This window comes from Lithobates pipiens, unplaced genomic scaffold (genome assembly GCF_037356315.1).
Source record: "Lithobates pipiens isolate NorthernLeopardFrog02 unplaced genomic scaffold, aLitPip1_a1.2 Scaffold_19, whole genome shotgun sequence".
NCBI classification, from domain to species: Eukaryota; Metazoa; Chordata; class Amphibia; order Anura; family Ranidae; genus Lithobates; species Lithobates pipiens.
This window is the reverse complement of record NW_027507764.1, coordinates 590,634,355-590,653,667: the sequence shown is the minus strand read 5'-3', so window position 1 is coordinate 590,653,667 and position 19,313 is coordinate 590,634,355. Positions and strand designations below refer to the sequence as shown.

The 19,313-nt window shown below is 44.2% G+C and overlaps 1 protein-coding gene across 1 annotated transcript in view; it reads right to left on the bottom strand.

Annotated features, from left to right (window-relative positions):
• Positions 1 to 19,313, bottom strand: part of LOC143998131 (unconventional myosin-Ig-like) — a 307,651-nt gene that overhangs the window by 60,764 nt on the left and 227,574 nt on the right. The window contains exon 20 of the mRNA XM_077493873.1: positions 16,284 to 16,397. Within this exon, the coding sequence (XP_077349999.1) occupies positions 16,284 to 16,397 (114 nt within the window). The remainder of the gene's footprint in view (positions 1 to 16,283; positions 16,398 to 19,313) is intronic.

Sequence of the window (19,313 nt, the reverse complement as noted above, 5' to 3'; positions counted from 1 at the left end):
ACCGAGTTCCCTAAGTACCCTCGGGTGCAAGCCTTCTGGTCCCGGTGAATTATTAATGTTAAGCTTCCCAAGTCGATTTCTAATTCTGTCCTCTGTTAACCATGGAGGGGCTTCCTGTGATGTGTCATTAGGATAAACACTGCAGTTTTAGTTACCGAACCCCCCGATTCCCTCGTGAAGACTGAGGAGAAGAATAAATACAATACCTTCACCATCTCCCCATCCTTTGTAACCAGATGCCCTTCCTCATTCTTTATGGGGCCAATACGGTCTGTCCTCCCTTTTTTACTGTTTACATACTTTAAGAATTTCTTGGGATTTTTTTTTTGCTTTCCTCCGCTACGTGGCTTTCATGTTCTATCTTAGCCGTCCTTATTGCACCCTTACATTTCTTGTTGCATTCTTTATAAAGTCTTTAAAGTGTAATTGCAGACGGGTATGACAAAAACACCTTTCAGCCTAGTTCTAAATTCATGAAAATATTATAAATAATATAAAATGTATATTAGAAATCAAACTGGTATATCTGCCCGAAATCTTTCCTTACATTATGTGCCCGCCATCCCCTGGCCAGCATAAATCAGGCAGGTAATGGGGATGGGCACAGTGAGCTGCTCGGGCATTTTAACATTGCTCAGTGCATTCTGTCTTATATTTTTCAGGCACTGGGGGGGCAGGAAGGGGAGGTATTTTGAAGGGGAACAGGAGAAGGACCGCAACAATGTGATGTCATTGTTCATTGATGGGCCAATGAGTAGGTAAGTGACATCGCTGCTTGAATGGTGCTGCCCCCTTCAGGCTGCTCAATTATTGGCAGGGGTATGTGGACCACGGGACTGGCTGGGCAGAACCAAAGCGATTCATAAATATGTGTTTCAGTGGTGTGAACTGCACTTTGCATTCACAGAGGCTGACTTAGCCCCTGTACACACGGTCGGAGATTTCAATAACCAAATCTGTCGGATTTTGTCCGAAACTGTTGCATACACACGGTCGGACAAAGTTGGCGAAAAATCTGATCTTTCAGAACGTGATGACGTAATTTCGTTACGATGGGACTACGTTCAGGCTAGTAGCCAATAGCTTTGATGTAGGAATTTGATCTGAGCATGCGTGGCACTTGGTCTGATCAAAATTCTCTACACATGATCGGAGTATGTCCGATCGGCCCAGTTGGTCGGAAAATATTTCCAACATGTTGGAAAATTGGGTCCGACGGATATTCGGACGGAATTAGTCCGATGCAGACCACACACAGTCAGTATATCCAACGACACGGTCCGATAGAACACACTCCGACGGATTCTCCGACCGTGTGTACAAGGGCTTAGACACCTTAGGGAGAAGCATTGCATTGCATTGTGGGATGTATGCAGTGTGCCTAGGCAAAAGCCATATCTGAAGTCTCCCCCCCCCTGCTTCGGAGTGGTATGTTCCAGTGTGTTGTGGGGCCTCCTGGAATGTTCTCACCAGTTTTGAATTATTTTTGTATTTTTTTTTTTTGTTATGACAGGTTCTCTTGCCCATATTACAAAATTGGCGGGAATTGTTGCAGTCGGAGTGGCCTCCGTGTTTCCCCCGGCTGAATATTTTCCGGCTGCTCCATCTGCATTTCCAGCAGTGACTAGGTCACCTCTGACTGTGCAATAATGTAACATAAGATTAGACGCTAATCTCTCTGCGTGTTAAACAAAGATCAGCGCGGCTTTCCCTGCGGCTGGAACCAGCATCGAAATAGAATTACTGTGTGCATTACTTCCCTCTAATTCCACCATATTGCACAGGACAGGAGGGCGTGCGCTCTAATTGTATCGTAAATCCAATTTCCTCCATATGTCCAGGAAATATTATCCCCGCCATCTATAAGGATCAGAGAACATGTGAGGCCCGTAATGAGACGCTGATGGCAGCCTGGACTCTGGCCATGGTTACTTGAAAACCAGAATCATGGAGGTCCAAGCACTAGGAATATTATGTGACATATGGAGATAAAATACTCTGATTAGCAAAAGCACAGCAGGTGGCCAATGCATGGCTAATGTGTTGAAAAAAAAGTACACTAGGGTGTGTCATATGTTCCCCTCCTGAAGAGGATGGACCCCCTCCCTGACCTTCCCCTGGATGCAAGACTCCTGATGGGGGTAAGGGGCACTGAGGTCCATTTAGATAAAGGGCTCCTCATGATGAGAAAAAAAGTCTACTAACGAGAACTGGGTGGATCCCTTCCTGACCCCTTCCAGGATTCAAGACTCCTGATGGAGGTAAGGATCCAGCTCCTCATGATCTGCCAACCACTGAGTACTGGGCAGGGACCCCTCCCTGACCCCCTAGAATGCAAGGCTCCTGACAGAGGCAAGGCCTGTGCTCCTCATGATCACCCAACCCATGAGTACTTGTTTGGGTTTCCTGACCCCTTCCAGGATTCAAGACTCCTGATGGAGATAAGGATCCAGCTCCTCATGATCTGCCAACCACTGAGTACTGGGCAGGGACCCCTCCCTGACCCCCTAGAATGCAAGGCTCCTGACGGAGGCAAGGCCTCAGCTCCTCATGATCACCCAACCCATGAGTACTTGTTTGGGTTTCCTGACCCCTTCCAGGATTCAAGACTCCTGATTGGGGTAAGGCATGCTTAGGTCCACCTAGCTAAAAGGCTCCTCATGATCAGCCAATGCCAGCTAATGAGTACTGGGCAGGGACCCCATCCTGATCCCGCAGGACGCAAGACTTCTGAAGGTGGTAAGGACCCAGCTCCTTAAGGGTATATTTTTATGGGTTTAAGGATATATTTGCAAAGTGGCAAATGTGACTTTCACCAAACCAATGCAAGGACATTTTTTCCCATATTATCTCAAAATGTAACTGCGGGACAGTATATGCACCAGGATTAAGTATTTAATATACCGAAGTTTTCCACAGCCATTGGCACTATTTTGGCACATGATGCAACCATTAAATTTGTTTTGGGGTGAACCCCCAGGCCCACCCCAATTCCGCCCCCTGCCCCACGGCCCATTCTCAGGCCCATTAATTTACAAAAGTTCCCAGACTTTTTTTTCCAAGCCCACAGTGCGCAAAAACAAAACACCAAAGTGAACAAAAAAAGCGCACTAGTGTCATATGTTCCCCTGCTGAAGAGGATGGATCCTTCCCTGACCTCCCCTGGGATGCAAGACCCCTGATGGGGGTAAGGTACGGGTCTATTTAGACAAAGGGCTCCTCGTGATCAACAAAAGTAAACTAACAAGCAATGGCTGGATCCTATCCTAACCCCCCCCCCCCCGGGACGCAAGGCTCCTGATTGAGATAGGACCCAGCACCTTATGATCAGCCAACCAATCAGTACTGGGCAGGAACCCCCCCTGACCCCCCCCCCCCCCCGGATGCAAGGCTCCTGACTGAGGTAAGGACCCAGCTCCTCATGATCAGCCAACCAATGAGTACTGGCTGGGGGCCCCTCCCTAACCCTCCAGGATGCAAGGCTCTTGATTCGGGTAAGACACAATCAGGGACATCTAGCCAAAAGGCTCCTCATGATCAGCCAAAGCCAACTAGCGAGTACTGGGTGGACCCCTTCCTTACCCTCCAGGATGCAAGACTCCTGATGGAGGTAAGGACCCAGCTCCTCATATTCAGCCAACCAATGAGTACTGGGTGGGGGCTCTTTCCTGGACCCCCCCCCCCCCCCCCAGGATGCTAGAGTCCTGATTGGGCTAAGGCACACTGAGGTCCACCTAGCCAAAAGGCTCCTCATGATCAGCCAAAGCCAAATAACGAGTACTGGTCGGACCCCTTCCTGATGCAAGGCACCTGACAAAGGTAAGGCCCCAACTCCTCATAATCAGCCAACCAATGAGTACTGGGTGGGGGCCCCTCTCTGACCCCCCAGGACGAAAGATTCCTGATTGGGTAAGGCACACTCAGGTCCACCTAGCCAAAGGGCTCCTCATGATCTGCCAAAGCCAACTAAGCAGAACTGGGTGGACCCCTTCCTGACCCCCAGGAATGCAACACTCCTGTAGGAAGAAAGTCACATTCAGGTCTACCTAGTCAAAAGGCTTCTCATGATCGGCCAAAGCCAATTAACCAGTACTGGATGGACCCCCTCCTAAGCCCACAGGACACAAGGCTCCTGATAGAAGTAAGGCCCCAGCTCCTCATGATCAGCCAACCAATCACTATTAGGTGAGGGCCCCTCCCTGACCCTCCAGGATGCAAGACTCCTGATGGGGGTAAGGCACGTTCAGGTCCACCTAGCCAAAATGTTCCTCATGATCAACCAAAGCGAAACGAGTACTGGGTGGACCCCTTCCTGACCTCCTGGGATGCAAGACTCCTGCCATACTGTAGGTACAGACCCAGCTCCTCATGATCCGACAACCAATGAGTACTGGGTGGGTGGCTCTCATGAACAGAACACCCCCCCCCCAAGGCAGAGGTGGAAAGAGCCTACTGTCAGCACATGGATCACCCGCTGGCGGTATTGTGCTACCCAGGATGGAAGGTTGTATTTTCCATGTCTCCCAGCACCCAGCAGATCACAGTATTCAGTTTCCACCTGATGCTGGCTGCTGGGAGACACCCACTGGTGGACACAGAAACTACAACTTTCCACCCTGGCAAGCACAGTGCCACCAGCAGGTGATCCAGGTCTTGACAGCTACTCCACCACTCCCAGGGGATGCTTGACAATGTGGAGACCTCTGCCTTCCCAGCCCTCAGCCAGACAAGGTAGCACAGTTCAAATCAGGAGGTTCTGGGCCCCTTGAAACCCTCCACACCAGGGGAAATGATCCAGACCTCCACCTTACCTGGTGGATGCCTCACTCAGGTTCCTTCTCAATGGGAAGATCCCTCAGGACCCCCATTATTCCAGCAGGCATACTACACAGCCAGCCATCCCAGCCCGAATGATGACAGAGCGCCCCTACTGGACTCTGGTAAAAATAGATACTTTGCTTGATCTTAGACAAAAGGTCATGAAGTGGCAAAATTTCAGAGGTATGATAATGATTCAGTGGAATTAAAATAAAAGATTAATGTATTACTTTATACATAGGCTGAATTGGGGCAATAAAAAGCAAACGATGGAGAATGCGGGCGTCACTATATACAACAGCCCCCCTAATTGGCTCCAGTCTGTCCATTCTCAGCGAATCTGGTTAAGCTGCTTTGCAGTTTTGAAGGTTTTGGGGGGGGGGGGGGGTGTTATAAACCAATCTCATCTGCACCCTCCATGGACTCCAGTCCTATACATTCAATGCCTGCTACCGAAAAATGATAAACGTTTGCCAAGGCGGCTCAGCCATCCTTCTCTCCTGATCTCGGCCTTGTGCCAGATTCTCATAAATAAATAATCAACGCAGAGAGATGGATTCTGCAAGCCCTGGAAATTTTGCTCTCGCTTCTCACAATTCCGGTTGCCATGACAACCGGGATGGAATTTATTTAAAGCATGAAAAAAAAAAAGCAGAGTAGCGGGAGAGAGGATCACGCTGCTGCTTAGTTACTGATGGCGGGTGACTTGTGTCCTGTAACAATGTTTCATTCGTCAGACAGAGAGATCCAAAGGAATGAGCGGCTGGCCAGGAATTTACAGGCGTAAAAATGGCGGCTGATTGAGACCATCCGTACAGTGCAGGAATAAATAATGGTCCAAAAAAGTGCTGATTTCTTTCCCCTGTATTAGGCATCCACAGTGTTCTTGCTAATTTGTAGCATTTTAAAAGGATTCTATTTATGGCTTCAGGTCTATGTGTTGCGGTAATGCGTGGTAAAAGCATTTTACTGTACAATACGGTGAATCACGGTGAAGCCTGCCACTTTGTGCCATGCCATTTAGATGGCATTTTGGGGTAAACCCACTTCTTAAGGGCTATAAGCTGGGACCTATAGCTCGATGGTGTGTAGAACCAATTTGAGGTCCTTGGACAAACCTGAGCTTTCTGTTCTCAAAGTGCCAGCCTGGGGTCCAAGAAACCTGTTACAGTACCTCTAGGGGCCACTTCTGTTAAAGTACCTTGTCCATCCTGTCCAAATGCAGCATGTTATGCACTGGATCATGGTTTTGCAAGCGTGCGCATGGTGCGTGGAAGGCATGCAAATGTTAGCATGCATCCTTGGCATTTTGGTGTGCATGCAGGCCAAGGAGGGTATTCAATTTTCTTTCCCTTATGGCAGCCGGTGCTGTAACTCTTGCCTGCTGCCTACTTTGAGCTCTGCCCAGATACTGACAATCCTTGCCTGCTGCCTACCTCAACCTTTGCCTGGACACTGACTATCCTTTCCTACTTCAACCTTTGCCTGGACACTGACTATCCTTTCCTACTTCAACTTTTGCCTGGACCCTAATTATTCTTCTCTACTACCTGCCTAGTCTTTAGCCTTGACCCTGACTATCCGTGCCTGCTGTCTATCTTGACCTCTGCCTGGACACTGAGTGTTCTTGTCTACTTCAACCTCTGCCTGGACTCTAACTATTCTATCCCTGCTGCCTGCCTAGACCTTTGCCATGACCCTGATTATCCTTCCCCGCTGCCTATCTGCCTGAACAGTGACTATCCTTGCCTACCTCAACCTCTGTCTGGACTCTGATTATTTTTCTCTGCTGCCTGCCTAGACCTTTGCCTGGACTCTGACTATCCTTGCCTGCTGTCTATCTCGACCTCTGCTTGGACGCTGATTATCCTTGCCTACCTTAGCCTTTACCTGGACCCTGACTATTCTTCTCTGCTTTCTGCCTAGAACTTTGCATTGACCCTGACTATCCTTGCCTGCTGTTTATCTTGACCACTGCTTTGACACAGACTATTCTTGCCTACTTCAACCTATGCCTGGACTCGGACTATTCTTCCCTGCTGCCTGTCTAGGCCTGCTGCCTATCTGCCTGGACACTGACTATCCTTGTCTACCTCAATTTTTCCCTGCTGCCTGCCTAGACGTTTGCCTTGACTCTGACTATCTTTGTCTGCTGCCTATCTCAACCTTTGCCTGGACACTGACTATCCTTGTCTGCTGTCTATCTCGACCTCTGCCTGGACACTGATTATCCTTGCCTACCTCAACCTTTGCCTTGATCCTGACTATACTTGCCTGTTGCCTGTCTTGACCTCTGCCGGGACATTAATCACTGTTGCCAGCCTCCTGCCTCAATTTCTGCCTGAACTTTGACCAGTGAAATCTAGAAGGAAGGACAGGCAGGAGTAGGAAATTAATGCCAGATTAACGAAAAGCCAATCAGCGGATAAGCTGGGTCCCCTAATCAGTGTTTGTATTACATTTGACTGGCATACACCCTGATTACATCAGATTATTATTATATCTGTAAAGAGAACCTGTCACCGATAGTCTAATGAAATTACATTCTTCAAAACTAATAAATGTTGATGGCAATTTCAAGTCTGGCTTCCTTCTCACATTATCTGGCACATTGCTCTCCACTGCATGCATCCATCTTGGCCAACTTTCACCCACCAAGCTGCTTCCATAACCCCCCATAACATCTTCCCCCTCTTCACATCAGAGTCCTCACCTCCCCCCCCCACCCTTTTCACATCATAGTCCCCACCGTGCCTTCACATCATAGTCCCCACCGTGCCTTCACATCATAGTCCCCACCGTGCCTTCACATCATAGTCCCCACCGTGCCTTCACATCAGAGTCCCCTCCCCCCTTCACTTCAAAATCCTCACTCCCCCTCCCCCCTCAGAGTTTTCAGTTCCCCCCTCATCCTTTCACTTCAGAGTCCTCTTCCCCTGCTCCACCCCCCCCCCCCCCCACCGTCATTTCACATCAGAGTCCTCAGTTTTACAATAGATTGACACCTTCCCGTCTTCACCACAACTGTGTCAGTATGGTAATGGGCAGGAGGTGGAACAGGTCTAAACAGAGACAGACTTCCAGGACCCAGGACTGCCCTGGATGCATGAAATCACCAGATGCAGCGTGGCACTCCCGACAACCCGAGAAGGCAGAACAGGGCTCTGTGGCACTGCAGCTAAGAGACGTGAGACTAGAGTTAAGGCCTTGATAGGCCTTGACGGGGCATTGTGGCTTCCACATACAACAGCACATGGATGCAACTAAACTGGTCAAATTGTTGAAACATTGTAATTATTTTTCCTGGAGAGCTGGTATGTGCGCTGGGAAGTTTTTGTATGGTGATAATCTGCGTCTGACTGTCATCTGATGCCACAGAGTAGAAACCCGTGGAAGCAAGAGTACTACAATTGGATGGCGGGCTACTCCAGTGAAGGATACAAAGTAACACTTATTGTAACTGTAATGCCGCGTACACACGACCAGACTTTTCGAGGGACTAGGTCCGACAGACTTTTGATGGAGTTCTGACAGAGTTCTGACGGACTTTGCGAATGAACGGACTTGGCCACACACAATCACACCAAAGTCCGACGGATTCGAAGGTGATGACGTACGACTGGACTAGAATAAGGAAGTTCAAAGCCAGTAGCCAATAGCTGCCCTTGCGTCGGTTTTTGTCCGTCGGACTAGCACACACACAAATGGATTTCTCAGTAGGAACTGAGTCCGGCGGAGTTCTGTCGGAAAAATTTGAAACATGTTCCATTTCTAAAGTCTGTCAGACTTTTGCAAATCAAAAGTCCGCTGCAGCCCACACACGATCGAATGGTCCGCCGGAATCGTTCCGTCGGACTTTTGATGTTGAAAAGTCCGGTCGTGTGTACGCGGCATTAGGAAGAATTGTTTCTTGGGGAGATGTTACATTTAAAATGCTCTTCACTTGTGAAACACACAAAAAAATGCACACATGGTCCTCCTCCAAAGAGAAAGGATCCTGGATCTGAGCCCCCGAAGCTTACAAGAATCTTGGCAGGGCCTCGGGACTCGTGGTTCACCCAGCTAAAACCAGGCAGACCCCGTTCTTCAGGAGATGTGTGAAGGCAAGGTCCACCCAAGCACTAGGTGGGGCTCTCCCGAAGTAACATTCTGACTATAAAGCTGCATGTCCTCCCCTCCAAGACTTTCAGACCGGAACCCCCCCGAGGCTTGCAAGAGTTCTGATGTGGAATGAGTACTCAAGATCCACCCAGCTGAAACCAGACAGACCCCGTAATTTGGGAGATGTGCAGAGGCAAGGTCAGGGGAGGATCCAGGGGGGGGGGGGCAATTGCCTTCTCCGAGAATATGGCCGGCGGGTGACAGCGCGGCCGGTTTCCGCCGCCGTGGCCGGTTTCCGCGGGTGACTGCGATGAGTGCTGGTGAATGGAGGGGTGAGGGGGGGCAGCTGGGCGGCTTAGAGTCTGAGGGCTGCTGGCCAATCAGGAGGCCAGCGGGCAGGGGAGCAGGGAGATGACATCATCTCTCACTGCCCTGCATCCCTCCAGTTCCGCCCTCAGTGTGTGGGAAGCTGTGTGCAGCAGAGAGATTACATCATCTCTCTGCTGCCTATCTTCACTCTGGGACACAACAAAAGACCACCTTAGCAGAAAAGTGACACAGTAGGTGACAAGCCGCAATGTGTGGCAGGCTATGTGGCAAGTGTCAATCCACAATGTGTGGCAGGTGATGTTTGCAAGTGACAATCCGCAATGTGTGGCAGGTGACGTGGCAAGTGACAATCCACAATGTGTGGCAGGCTACGTGGCAAGTGACAATCCGCAATGTGTGGCAGGCTATGTGGCAAGTGACAAGCCGCAATGTGTGGCAGGCTATGTGGCAAGTGTCAATCCACAATGTGTGGCAGGTGATGTTTGCAAGTGACAATCCGCAATGTGTGGCAGGTGACGTGGCAAGTGACAATCCACAATGTGTGGCAGGCTACGTGGCAAGTGACAATCCGCAATGTGTGGCAGGCTATGTGGCAAGTGACAATCCGCAATGTGTGGCAGGCTACGTGGCAAGTGACAATCCGCAATGTGTGGCAGGCTATGTGGCAAGTGACAATCCGCAACGTGTGGCAGGTGACGTGGCAAGTGGCAATCCGCAATGTGTGGCAGGCTATGTGGCAAGTGACAATCAGCAACGTGTGGCAGGTGACGTGGCAAGTGACACTCCGCAACGTGTGGCAGGCTACTTGGCAAGTGACAATCAGCAACGTGTGGCAGGTGATGTGGCAAGTAGCAATCCGCACTGTGTGGCAGGCTATGTGGCAAGTGTCAATCCGCAATGTGTGGCAGGTGACGTTTGCAAGTGGCAATCCGCAATGTGTGGCAGGTGACGTTTGCAAGTGACAATCCGCAATGTGTGGCAGGCTATGTGGCAAGTGACAATCCGCAATGTGTGGCAGGCTATGTGGCAAGTGACAATCCGCAATGTGTGGCAGGCTACGTGGCAAGTGACAATCCGCAATGTGTGGCAGGCTACGTGGCAAGTGACAATCAGCAACGTGTGGCAGGTGATGTGGCAAGTAGCAATCCGCAATGTGTGGCAGGCTATGTGGCAAGTGACAATCAGCAACGAGTGGCAGGTGACGTGGCAAGTGACACTCCGCAACGTGTGGCAGGCTACTTGGCAAGTGGCAATCCGCAATGTGTGGCAGGTGATGTGGCAAGTGACAATCAGCAACGTGTGGCAGGTGATGTGGCAAGTAGCAATCCGCACTGTGTGGCAGGCTATGTGGCAAGTGTCAATCCGCAATGTGTGGCAGGTGACGTTTGCAAGTGGCAATCCGCAATGTGTGGCAGGTGACGTTTGCAAGTGACAATCCGCAATGTGTGGCAGGCTATGTGGCAAGTGACAATCCGCAATGTGTGGCAGGCTACGTGGCAAGTGACAATCCGCAATGTGTGGCAGGCTACGTGGCAAGTGACAATCAGCAACGTGTGGCAGGTGATGTGGCAAGTAGCAATCCGCAATGTGTGGCAGGTGACGTGGCAAGTGACAATCTGCATTTGGTGGCAGGCGACATGGCAAATGACACCCTCAGGGCTCCCACTGATTCTGCATTATGGTGAGTTAAACCATTTCATTTTATATTACAATGTAATAATACAAATTATGCGCTTCAATCATCCTGACACCATAACAACCATGGTGCCGTAATGATTGATGCGCCAATACCAGCCATTTCCCTGATAAATTGCCCCCCAAAAAATATTTTATAGCAGTGCCCCTCCCGGGACTAGGCTATGGATCCGCCCCTGGGCAAGGTCCACCCAAGCACTAGGTGGGGCTCCCCCGAAGGAAGATCCCGACAGTAAGGTTGCATGCCCTCCCCTCCAAGACTTTCAGACGTGAACTCCCAAGTCTTGCAAGACTCCTGACACAGATTGGGTACTCCTGGTCCACCCAACTGAAACCAGGACGACCCCGTTCTTTGGGAGGTCCACCTAAGCACTAGGTGGGGCTCCTCTGAAGGAAGATCCTGACCATAAGGCTGCATGCCCTCCCCTCCAAGACTTTCAGATCTGAACTCCTGACACGGACTGGGTACTCATAGTCCACCTAACTGAAACCAGGAGGACCCTGTTCTTCTGGAGGTCCACCTAAGGAATAGGTGGGGCTCCTCTGAAGGAAGATCCTGATCATAAGGCTGCATGGCCTCCCCCATAGATTTTCAGACCCAAACCCCCAAGTTTTCAAGACTCCTGACGCGGACTGGGTATTTATGGTCCAACTAACTGAAACCAGGAGGACCCCGTTCTTCTGGAGGTCCACCTAAGCACTAGGCGGGGCTCCCCTGAAGGAAAATCCTGATCATAAGGCTGCATGGCCTCCCCCATAGATTTTCAGACTCAAACCCCCAAGTTTTTCAAGACTCCTGACATGGACTGGCTACTCAAGTTCCACCCAGCTGAAACCAGGCAGACTCAGTTCTTTGGGAGATCTGCAGAGGCAAAGGTCCATTCAATCACTGATGCTCCCTCGTAGGAAGGTCCTGTCCTTCAGAGCAGCCCTGGGCCAGACAAACGTAGCCCATTTCCAATCAGAAGGGAATTACTAACAAGGGAGTATTTTGCCTTCAACCGAGGTCAAGCCTGGAGAGCCAGACCAGATTCAACCAACGAGAAAAAAGGATCCTTTCTACTTTATAACATTTGGAGTAACTAACTGGCGCCCCCTACCTTGGTTAGGGGCATTAGCATTCTGTCCTGAAAACCGATAAAAACAGACACTACTCTTGATCTTAGCCAAGAGGTCTCCTGTCTTCACCATTTCCATCATAATATCACTAATCCTCCTCCAGGAATAAAGTGAAAGGGGGGGGGGTACTTTTCCAGTAATTGACTTGTAATTAGGGGTAATTGTCTGCTTTACAGTCTGACAAATCAATTACAAAGCGGAGCTCTTTAAGTGGCCAGGAGAATTACAATCTGTCTGCCAGGCAGCTGCCGATAATGGACCTGAGGGGGGGGGGGGAAGGGGGCAATTTCTCCAAGAGGATGATTTACTGGCTAGAACGGGTGATAGCGAGACTCCCCCCTCCCCCCCTCCCCAAATATGGAAAGTGGTTCTGCCCGATCTCATTAATGCATCCCTCATGGTGTGCAAATTTCATACACCCTCCACATCGCAAACGAGAGTTTCATCTCCCTGCTTTTGTTGGATATCACTATAGCCTACTGCTACATTTTTTAATTAAAAAAAAAAAAAAAAAAAAAGGAAAAATATAAATCTTATATCGGTTTGCCAAATCTTCAACATTTTTTATATATATATATTTTAAATAAAAAATTAGATTCAAAGAGTAAGAAAAATTGTAGAATAAAAATTTAAAGAGTCGGTACTGTCGCTTTCAATTTTTCATTAGATTTTTTTTTCTCCTGTGGGAAAAAAAAAACCCATGAAAAAACAAGACAATACACACACACACACACACACAAAAACAAGAAAACAAATACATTCTTGTCAACTGCCGCTTTAAATTTTTTATATTTTTATATGAAAAAAAACAGTAAAATAAAAAATTGAAAGAGTCGGTACTGTCGCTTTAAATTTTTTATTTGACTTTTTATTCATCTTTTTTTCTCCTGTGAAAAAAAAAAAATCAAAGAAGACAATACACACACACACACAAAAACAAGAAAACAAATACAGTCTTGTCAACTGCCGCTTTAAATTTTTTAGATTTAAAAAAAAAAAAAAAACCCGTAAAATAAAAAATTTAAAGAGTCGGTACTGTCGCTTTAAATTTTGTATTTGACTTTTTATTCATCTTTTTTTCTCCTGTGAAAAAAAAAAAATCAAAGAAGACAATACACACACACAAACAAGAAAACAAATACATTCTTGTCAACTGCCGCTTTCAATTTTTTATATTTTTAAATTAAAAAAAAACAGTAACATAAAAAATTTAAAGAGTCGGTACTGTCGCTTTAAATTTTTTATTTGACTTTTTATTCATCTTTTTTTCTCCTGTGAAAAAAATAAAAAATCAAAGAAGACAATACACACACACACAAAAACAAGAAAACAAATACAGTCTTGTCAACTGCCGCTTTAAATTTTTTAGATTTAAAAAAAAAAAACCCGTAAAATAAAAAATTTAAAGAGTCGGTACTGTCGCTTTAAATTTTTTGTTTGACTTTTTATTCATCTTTTTTTTCTCCTGTGAAAAAAAAAAAATCAAAGAAGACAATACACACACACACACAAAAACAAGAAAACAAATACAGTCTTGTCAACTGCCGCTTTCAATTTTTTATATGGAATTTTTTGTGGAAAATAATACATTAAACAACAATACAATACACAAAAAAATAAGAAAACGAATATATTCTTGTGCACTTTTGCTTGAATTAATTTTAATTTTACTTTTATCACCTATTTATTTATTTTTTTAAACTAGAAAATTAACAGAAAGAAGCAAAAAAAAAAACTATTTTGCTTTGCCAAATCTTAAGCTAAATTTTGAACATTTTGACAAACCTTTTCTGCTATTTGTGTTAAAGTAAATTGGAGACAAATGATGAAATAAAAAAAAAAGTGTGAAATAAAAATGTAAAGCGTCAGTACTGTGGCTTTGCATTTTTTATTTGAGTTCTTATTCATCTTTCTCTCTCCTGTGGAAAAAAAAAACATAAAACAACAAGACAATACACCCAAACACACAGAAACAAGAAAACAAATACACTCTCGTCAACTGCTGCTTTCATTTTTTTTAAATGACTTTTGATTTTTGATTTTTTTTGTGGAAAATAATACATTAAACAATACAATACACAAAAAATAGGAAAACTAATATATTCTTGTGTACTTTTGTAGGAATTATTCTTAATGTTACTTTTATCACCTATTTTTTATTATTTAAACTAGAAAAAAGTAACAGACATAAGCAAAAAATAAAAATAAATTAGATTACATATTTGGCGTTGCCAAATCTTAAGCCAAATTCCGAACATTTTGACAAAATTTTTCTATTTGTGCCAGAGTAAATTGGATTCAAAGAACAGAAAAAAATAATGAAATAAAAAAACCTGTAAAATAAAAAATGTTAAGAGTCGGTACTGTCGCTTTAAATTTAAATAAAAAAACAAAAACAAAAAAAAATAAAACATGACAATGCACACACACAAAAAAAAAACAACAACTAGAAAACAAATACATTCTTGTCAACTCCCACTTTCAATTATTTATTTGACTGTTGATTTTTTTTTTTTCTGTGGAAAATAATACTTTACAACACAATGCAATACACTAATGATTAAAAAACTTTTATATTCTTGTGTACTTTTGCTTGAATTGTTTTTTAATTTTTACTTTTAACACCTTTTTAAAGTAGAAAAAAATAACAGAAGGAAGCAAAAAAAAAATACCTATTTTGCTTTGCCAAATCTTCAGCCAAATTTTGAACACCTTGACAAAAAAAAAACATCAAAATACACACACACACACACACACACACACAAAACAAGAAAACAACTACATTCTTATGAAACTGCCTCTTTACATTTTTTTATTTGACTTTTGTTCATCTTTTTGCTCATCTTTTTTTTTAATTTAAAATATTAAACAACCATACACAGAAAATAAGAAAACTAATATATTCTTGTGTACTTTTGCTTGAATTTTTGAAATTTTACTTTTATCTCCTCTTTTCTTTAAAAAAAAAAAAAAAGTAGAAAAAAATAACAAAGAAGCAAAAAAAAAAAAAAAAAAAAAAAAAAAGGTAAATCTTCAGCCAAATTTTGAACATTTTGACAAAAAATTTCTGCTTTTTGTTCTAAAATAAATTGGATTCAAAGAATAGGAAAAACAATAAACTTAAAAAAAAACAAACAACAACCATAAAGTAAGAAAAAGTAGAGTCAGTACTGTCACTTTAATTTGGCTTTATTTTCATCTTTTTTTTCTTCTATGGAAAAAAAAAAACATCAAACAACAGTACAACACACACACACACACACAGGGAACAAGAAAACAAATACATTCTTGTGAACTGTCACTGTCAATTTTTTATTTGACTTTTGATCTTTTTTTTTTTTCTGTGTATAGCAATAATAAACAACAATACAATTCAATACCCACACAAAAAAACAAAACAAAAACATATATATATTCTTGTTTACTTTTGCTTTAATATTTTAATTTTATTTTGATCACATTTTATTTTATATCACCTTTAATACATTTTTTTTTATCACCTTGTTTTTTTTTTAATCACCTTACACTTTTTTATCACTTTTTTTCTTTCGAAGAAAAAAAAGTTGATATAAGAAAAACAAAGGTGATAAAAATAAAATGTATTTGTATGTGTTTTTTTGGGGGTTTTTTTTTTGTGTGTATTGAATTGTATTGTTGTTTATTATTGTTACCCACAGATAAAAAAAATAAATGAAAGGTGATAAAAAAATGAATTGAAGGTGATATAAAATAAAACAAAGGTGATAAAAATAAAATGTATCAGCTTTAATTAATTTTTGATCACTTTGTTTTTATTTTAATAACCTTTATTTTTTTTATCACCTTTGTTTTATTATTTATTTATATTATATCACCTTCAATTAATTTTTTATCACCTTAAATTTTTTTTTTAATCACTTTTTTTTTCTTTTGAAGAAAAAAAAAGGTGATAAAAAAATAAAGGTGATTAAAATAAAAACAAGGTGATAAAAAATATATTAAAGGTGTTATAAAATAAAACAAAGGTGATAAAATTTTTTTTAAAAAAATGTAAGAAATAAAAAAAATTCAATTTGCAAAGCAACATGGAAAGAAATGTTGTCTCCATAAAATGTTCACCTAGCAGAAAAGAATTTGAAATATCCGGCTAGTTTGTCACTGCTCATCCCTCATAAAGTGCCAACCTCCTCCCCCCTCCCCCCCCCCCCCCCGGTTTTGGGTGACTCTCTTGCCGTACTTACTGTACTCAGCGGGAGACTCTTCAGCACTTTGTAGGCCTTGCTGGGCTCCAGTTTGTACAAGTGATGGTCTGTGATCAGCAAGCCGCGATCCTTACATTTGTTAAATCGGTTTATCTGAAAAATAAAACAAAGGCGGTGACATCGTACGAGAACTCGGAGAGTTGGAGGTTTTGTAGAAGTTTAAAGAAACCTGAGGGGGGGGGAGGGGGGGAGTGGAGAGATGTTGGATGGTGAGGCAGCGGCACACCAACACTGGATCATCTGAGCTCAGACTCAGCAGGGGGCATTCTGGACCTCTGCAGAGAGACCTCTGCTTCCCCACAGAGAGCAAGAGTTCTATGATCTATTCTAGGAGGATCGGAGGGACATCATGACATCACTTCCGGTCTAGGGATGGAAGTAAACAATTGTTTTTTTTTTAAAGAAAAAAAAAAACAACTATTAGAAACCCCCAGATATTTCCATAAAGAGGACTTCCCTTATTTCAATTACAAGCGATGTTTACATTTTTTTTGTGATAGGAATAAAAGTGTTAAAAAAAAAAAAAAAATAGAGGGGCAGTGTAAAAATAAATTAATAAATTATAATAATAATAAAAAAAAAAATTAAAGGGACAGTGTAAAAATAATTTAATTAATAATACAATTTTTTTTTTAAAGGGACAGGGCAAAAATAATTTAATAAATAATACAAAAAAAAATAAAAAATAAAGGGACAGGGTAAAATTAATTAATAATTAAAAAAAAATCAATTAAAGGGACAGTGTAAAAATAAATTAATAAATAATACAAATAATTGAATTAAAGGGACAGTGTAAAAAGAAATGAATAATATTTAAAAAAAAAATATTAAAGGGACAGTGTAAAAAAAATTAATTAATTAATTAATTAATTAATTAATACACAAAATAAATAAGAAAAAAAAAGGGACAGTGTAAAAATAAATAAGAAAATAAATAAGAAAAACAATTTTCAAAGTGTCCCCATGCCTCCGTGCTCCTTGAAGCAAATGCATACACAAGTCGCGCACGCATATGTATACGGTGTTCGCACCACACATGGGAGGTATCTCCATGAAGGTTAGAGTGAGAGCAATAATTCTATATTTAGACCTCCTCTGTAAATCTAAATTGGTTATCTGTAAAAAAATAGCTTTTAAGTATCGTAGTTTGTCGCTGTTTCATGAGCGTCGGCAACTTTAAAGCATGACATGTTTGGTATCCATTTACTCAGCGTAACAACATCTTTTATATTTTATCCACAAATTGGGTTATATATTGTGTTGTTTTGGCATTAAAATTCATTAAAGCAGAGATATGCAATTAGAGGACCTCCAACCGTTGCAGAACTACTAGTCCCATGAGGCATAGCAAGATTCTGACAGCCACAAGCATGAGAGGCACACCCAGAGGCATGATGGGTCCGCTAATTGCATATCCCTGCATTAAAGAGTATTTTTTCCAAAAAAAATGCATTGCGCAAATAACGTCTGACATAAAAATTTGCAACAATCCCCATTTTAGTCTCTGCTAAAAATATATATATATATAAGGTTGGTGGGGTCTAAGTAATTTTCTAGCAAAAAATAAAAATAATAAAACAGGTTTTTACATGTTAATAAAAAGTGTTATTAAAAGGCCTGGAGTGGAAGTGGAGGATCAGCATCACATGTGGGCGTTGCTTATGCAAATACAGCCTGCCTATGGAACGCCCACCCCTCCAGACTGACACCCACCCATCAAGACATTTTGATATTTGTATAACTCCTCCCACTGCTTGCATCAGGACGGAGGACTCTTGAGAGGAGTACTGAGGGAGTGGGGATGGGATGTTTTCAGGAAGCTCAGGGGCCGGCCGGGTGCTGGGATGTTTTCAGGAAGCTCATGGGCCGGCCGGGTGCTGGGATGTTTTCAGGAAGCTCATGGGCTGGCCAGGTGCTGGGATGTTTTCAGGAAGCTCATGGGCTGGCCAGGTGCTGGGATGTTTTCAGGAAGCTCAGGGGCCGGCCGGGTGCTGGGATGTTTTCAGGAAGCTCATGGGCTGGCCAGGTGCTGGGATGTTTTCAGGAAGCTCAGGGGCCTGCCGGGCACTGGGATGTTTTCAGGAAGCTCAGGGGCCAGCCGGGCGCTGGGATGTTTTCAGGAAGCTCAGGGGCCGGCCAGGTGCTGGGATGTTTTCAGGAAGCTCAGGGGCTAACCGGGTGCTGGGATGTTTTCAGGAAGCTCAGGGGCTAACCGGGTGCTGGGATGTTTTCAGGAAGCTCAGGGGCCTGCCGGATGCTGGGATGTTTTCAGGAAGCTCAGGGGCCGAGCCGAGTGCTGGGCTGTTTTCAGGAAGCTTAGGGGCCAGCTGGGTGCTGGGATGTTTTAAGTAGGCTTAGGGGCCGACCGGGTGCTGGGATGTTTTCAGGAAACTCAGGGGCTGGCTGGGTACTGGGATGTTTTCAGAAAGCTCAGGAGCCGGGTGCTGGGATGTTTTCGGGAAGCTCAGGGGCTGGCCGGGTGCTGGGATGTTTTCAGGAAGCTTAGGGGCCGACCAGGTGCTGGGATGTTTTCAGGAAGCTCAGGAGCTGGCCAGGGATTTTTTCAAGAAGCTCAGGGGTCCTGCTGGGTGCTGTGATGATTTCAGGAAGCTCAGGGGCCAGCTGGGTGCTGGGATGTTTTCAGGAAGCTCAGGGGCCAAACGGCTGCTGGGATGTTTTAAGGAAGCTCAGAGGCCGACCAGGTGCTGGGATGTTTTCAGATAGGTAGGGGGCCAGATTGGTGTTGGGATGTTTTCAGGAAGCTCAGGGGCCAGGCGGGTACTGAGATGTTTTCAGGAAGCTCAGGGTCCAGCCGGGTGCTGGGATGTTTTCAGGAAACTCAGGTGCCAACCGGGTGCTGGGATGTTTTCAGGAAACTCAGGGGCTGGCCGGGTGCTGGGATGCTTTCAGGAAGCTCAGGGGCCAGCCAGGTGCTGGGTTGTTTTCAGGAAGCTCAGGGGCCGAGCTGGGTGCTGGGATGTTTTCAGGAAGCTCAAGGGCCTGCGGGAT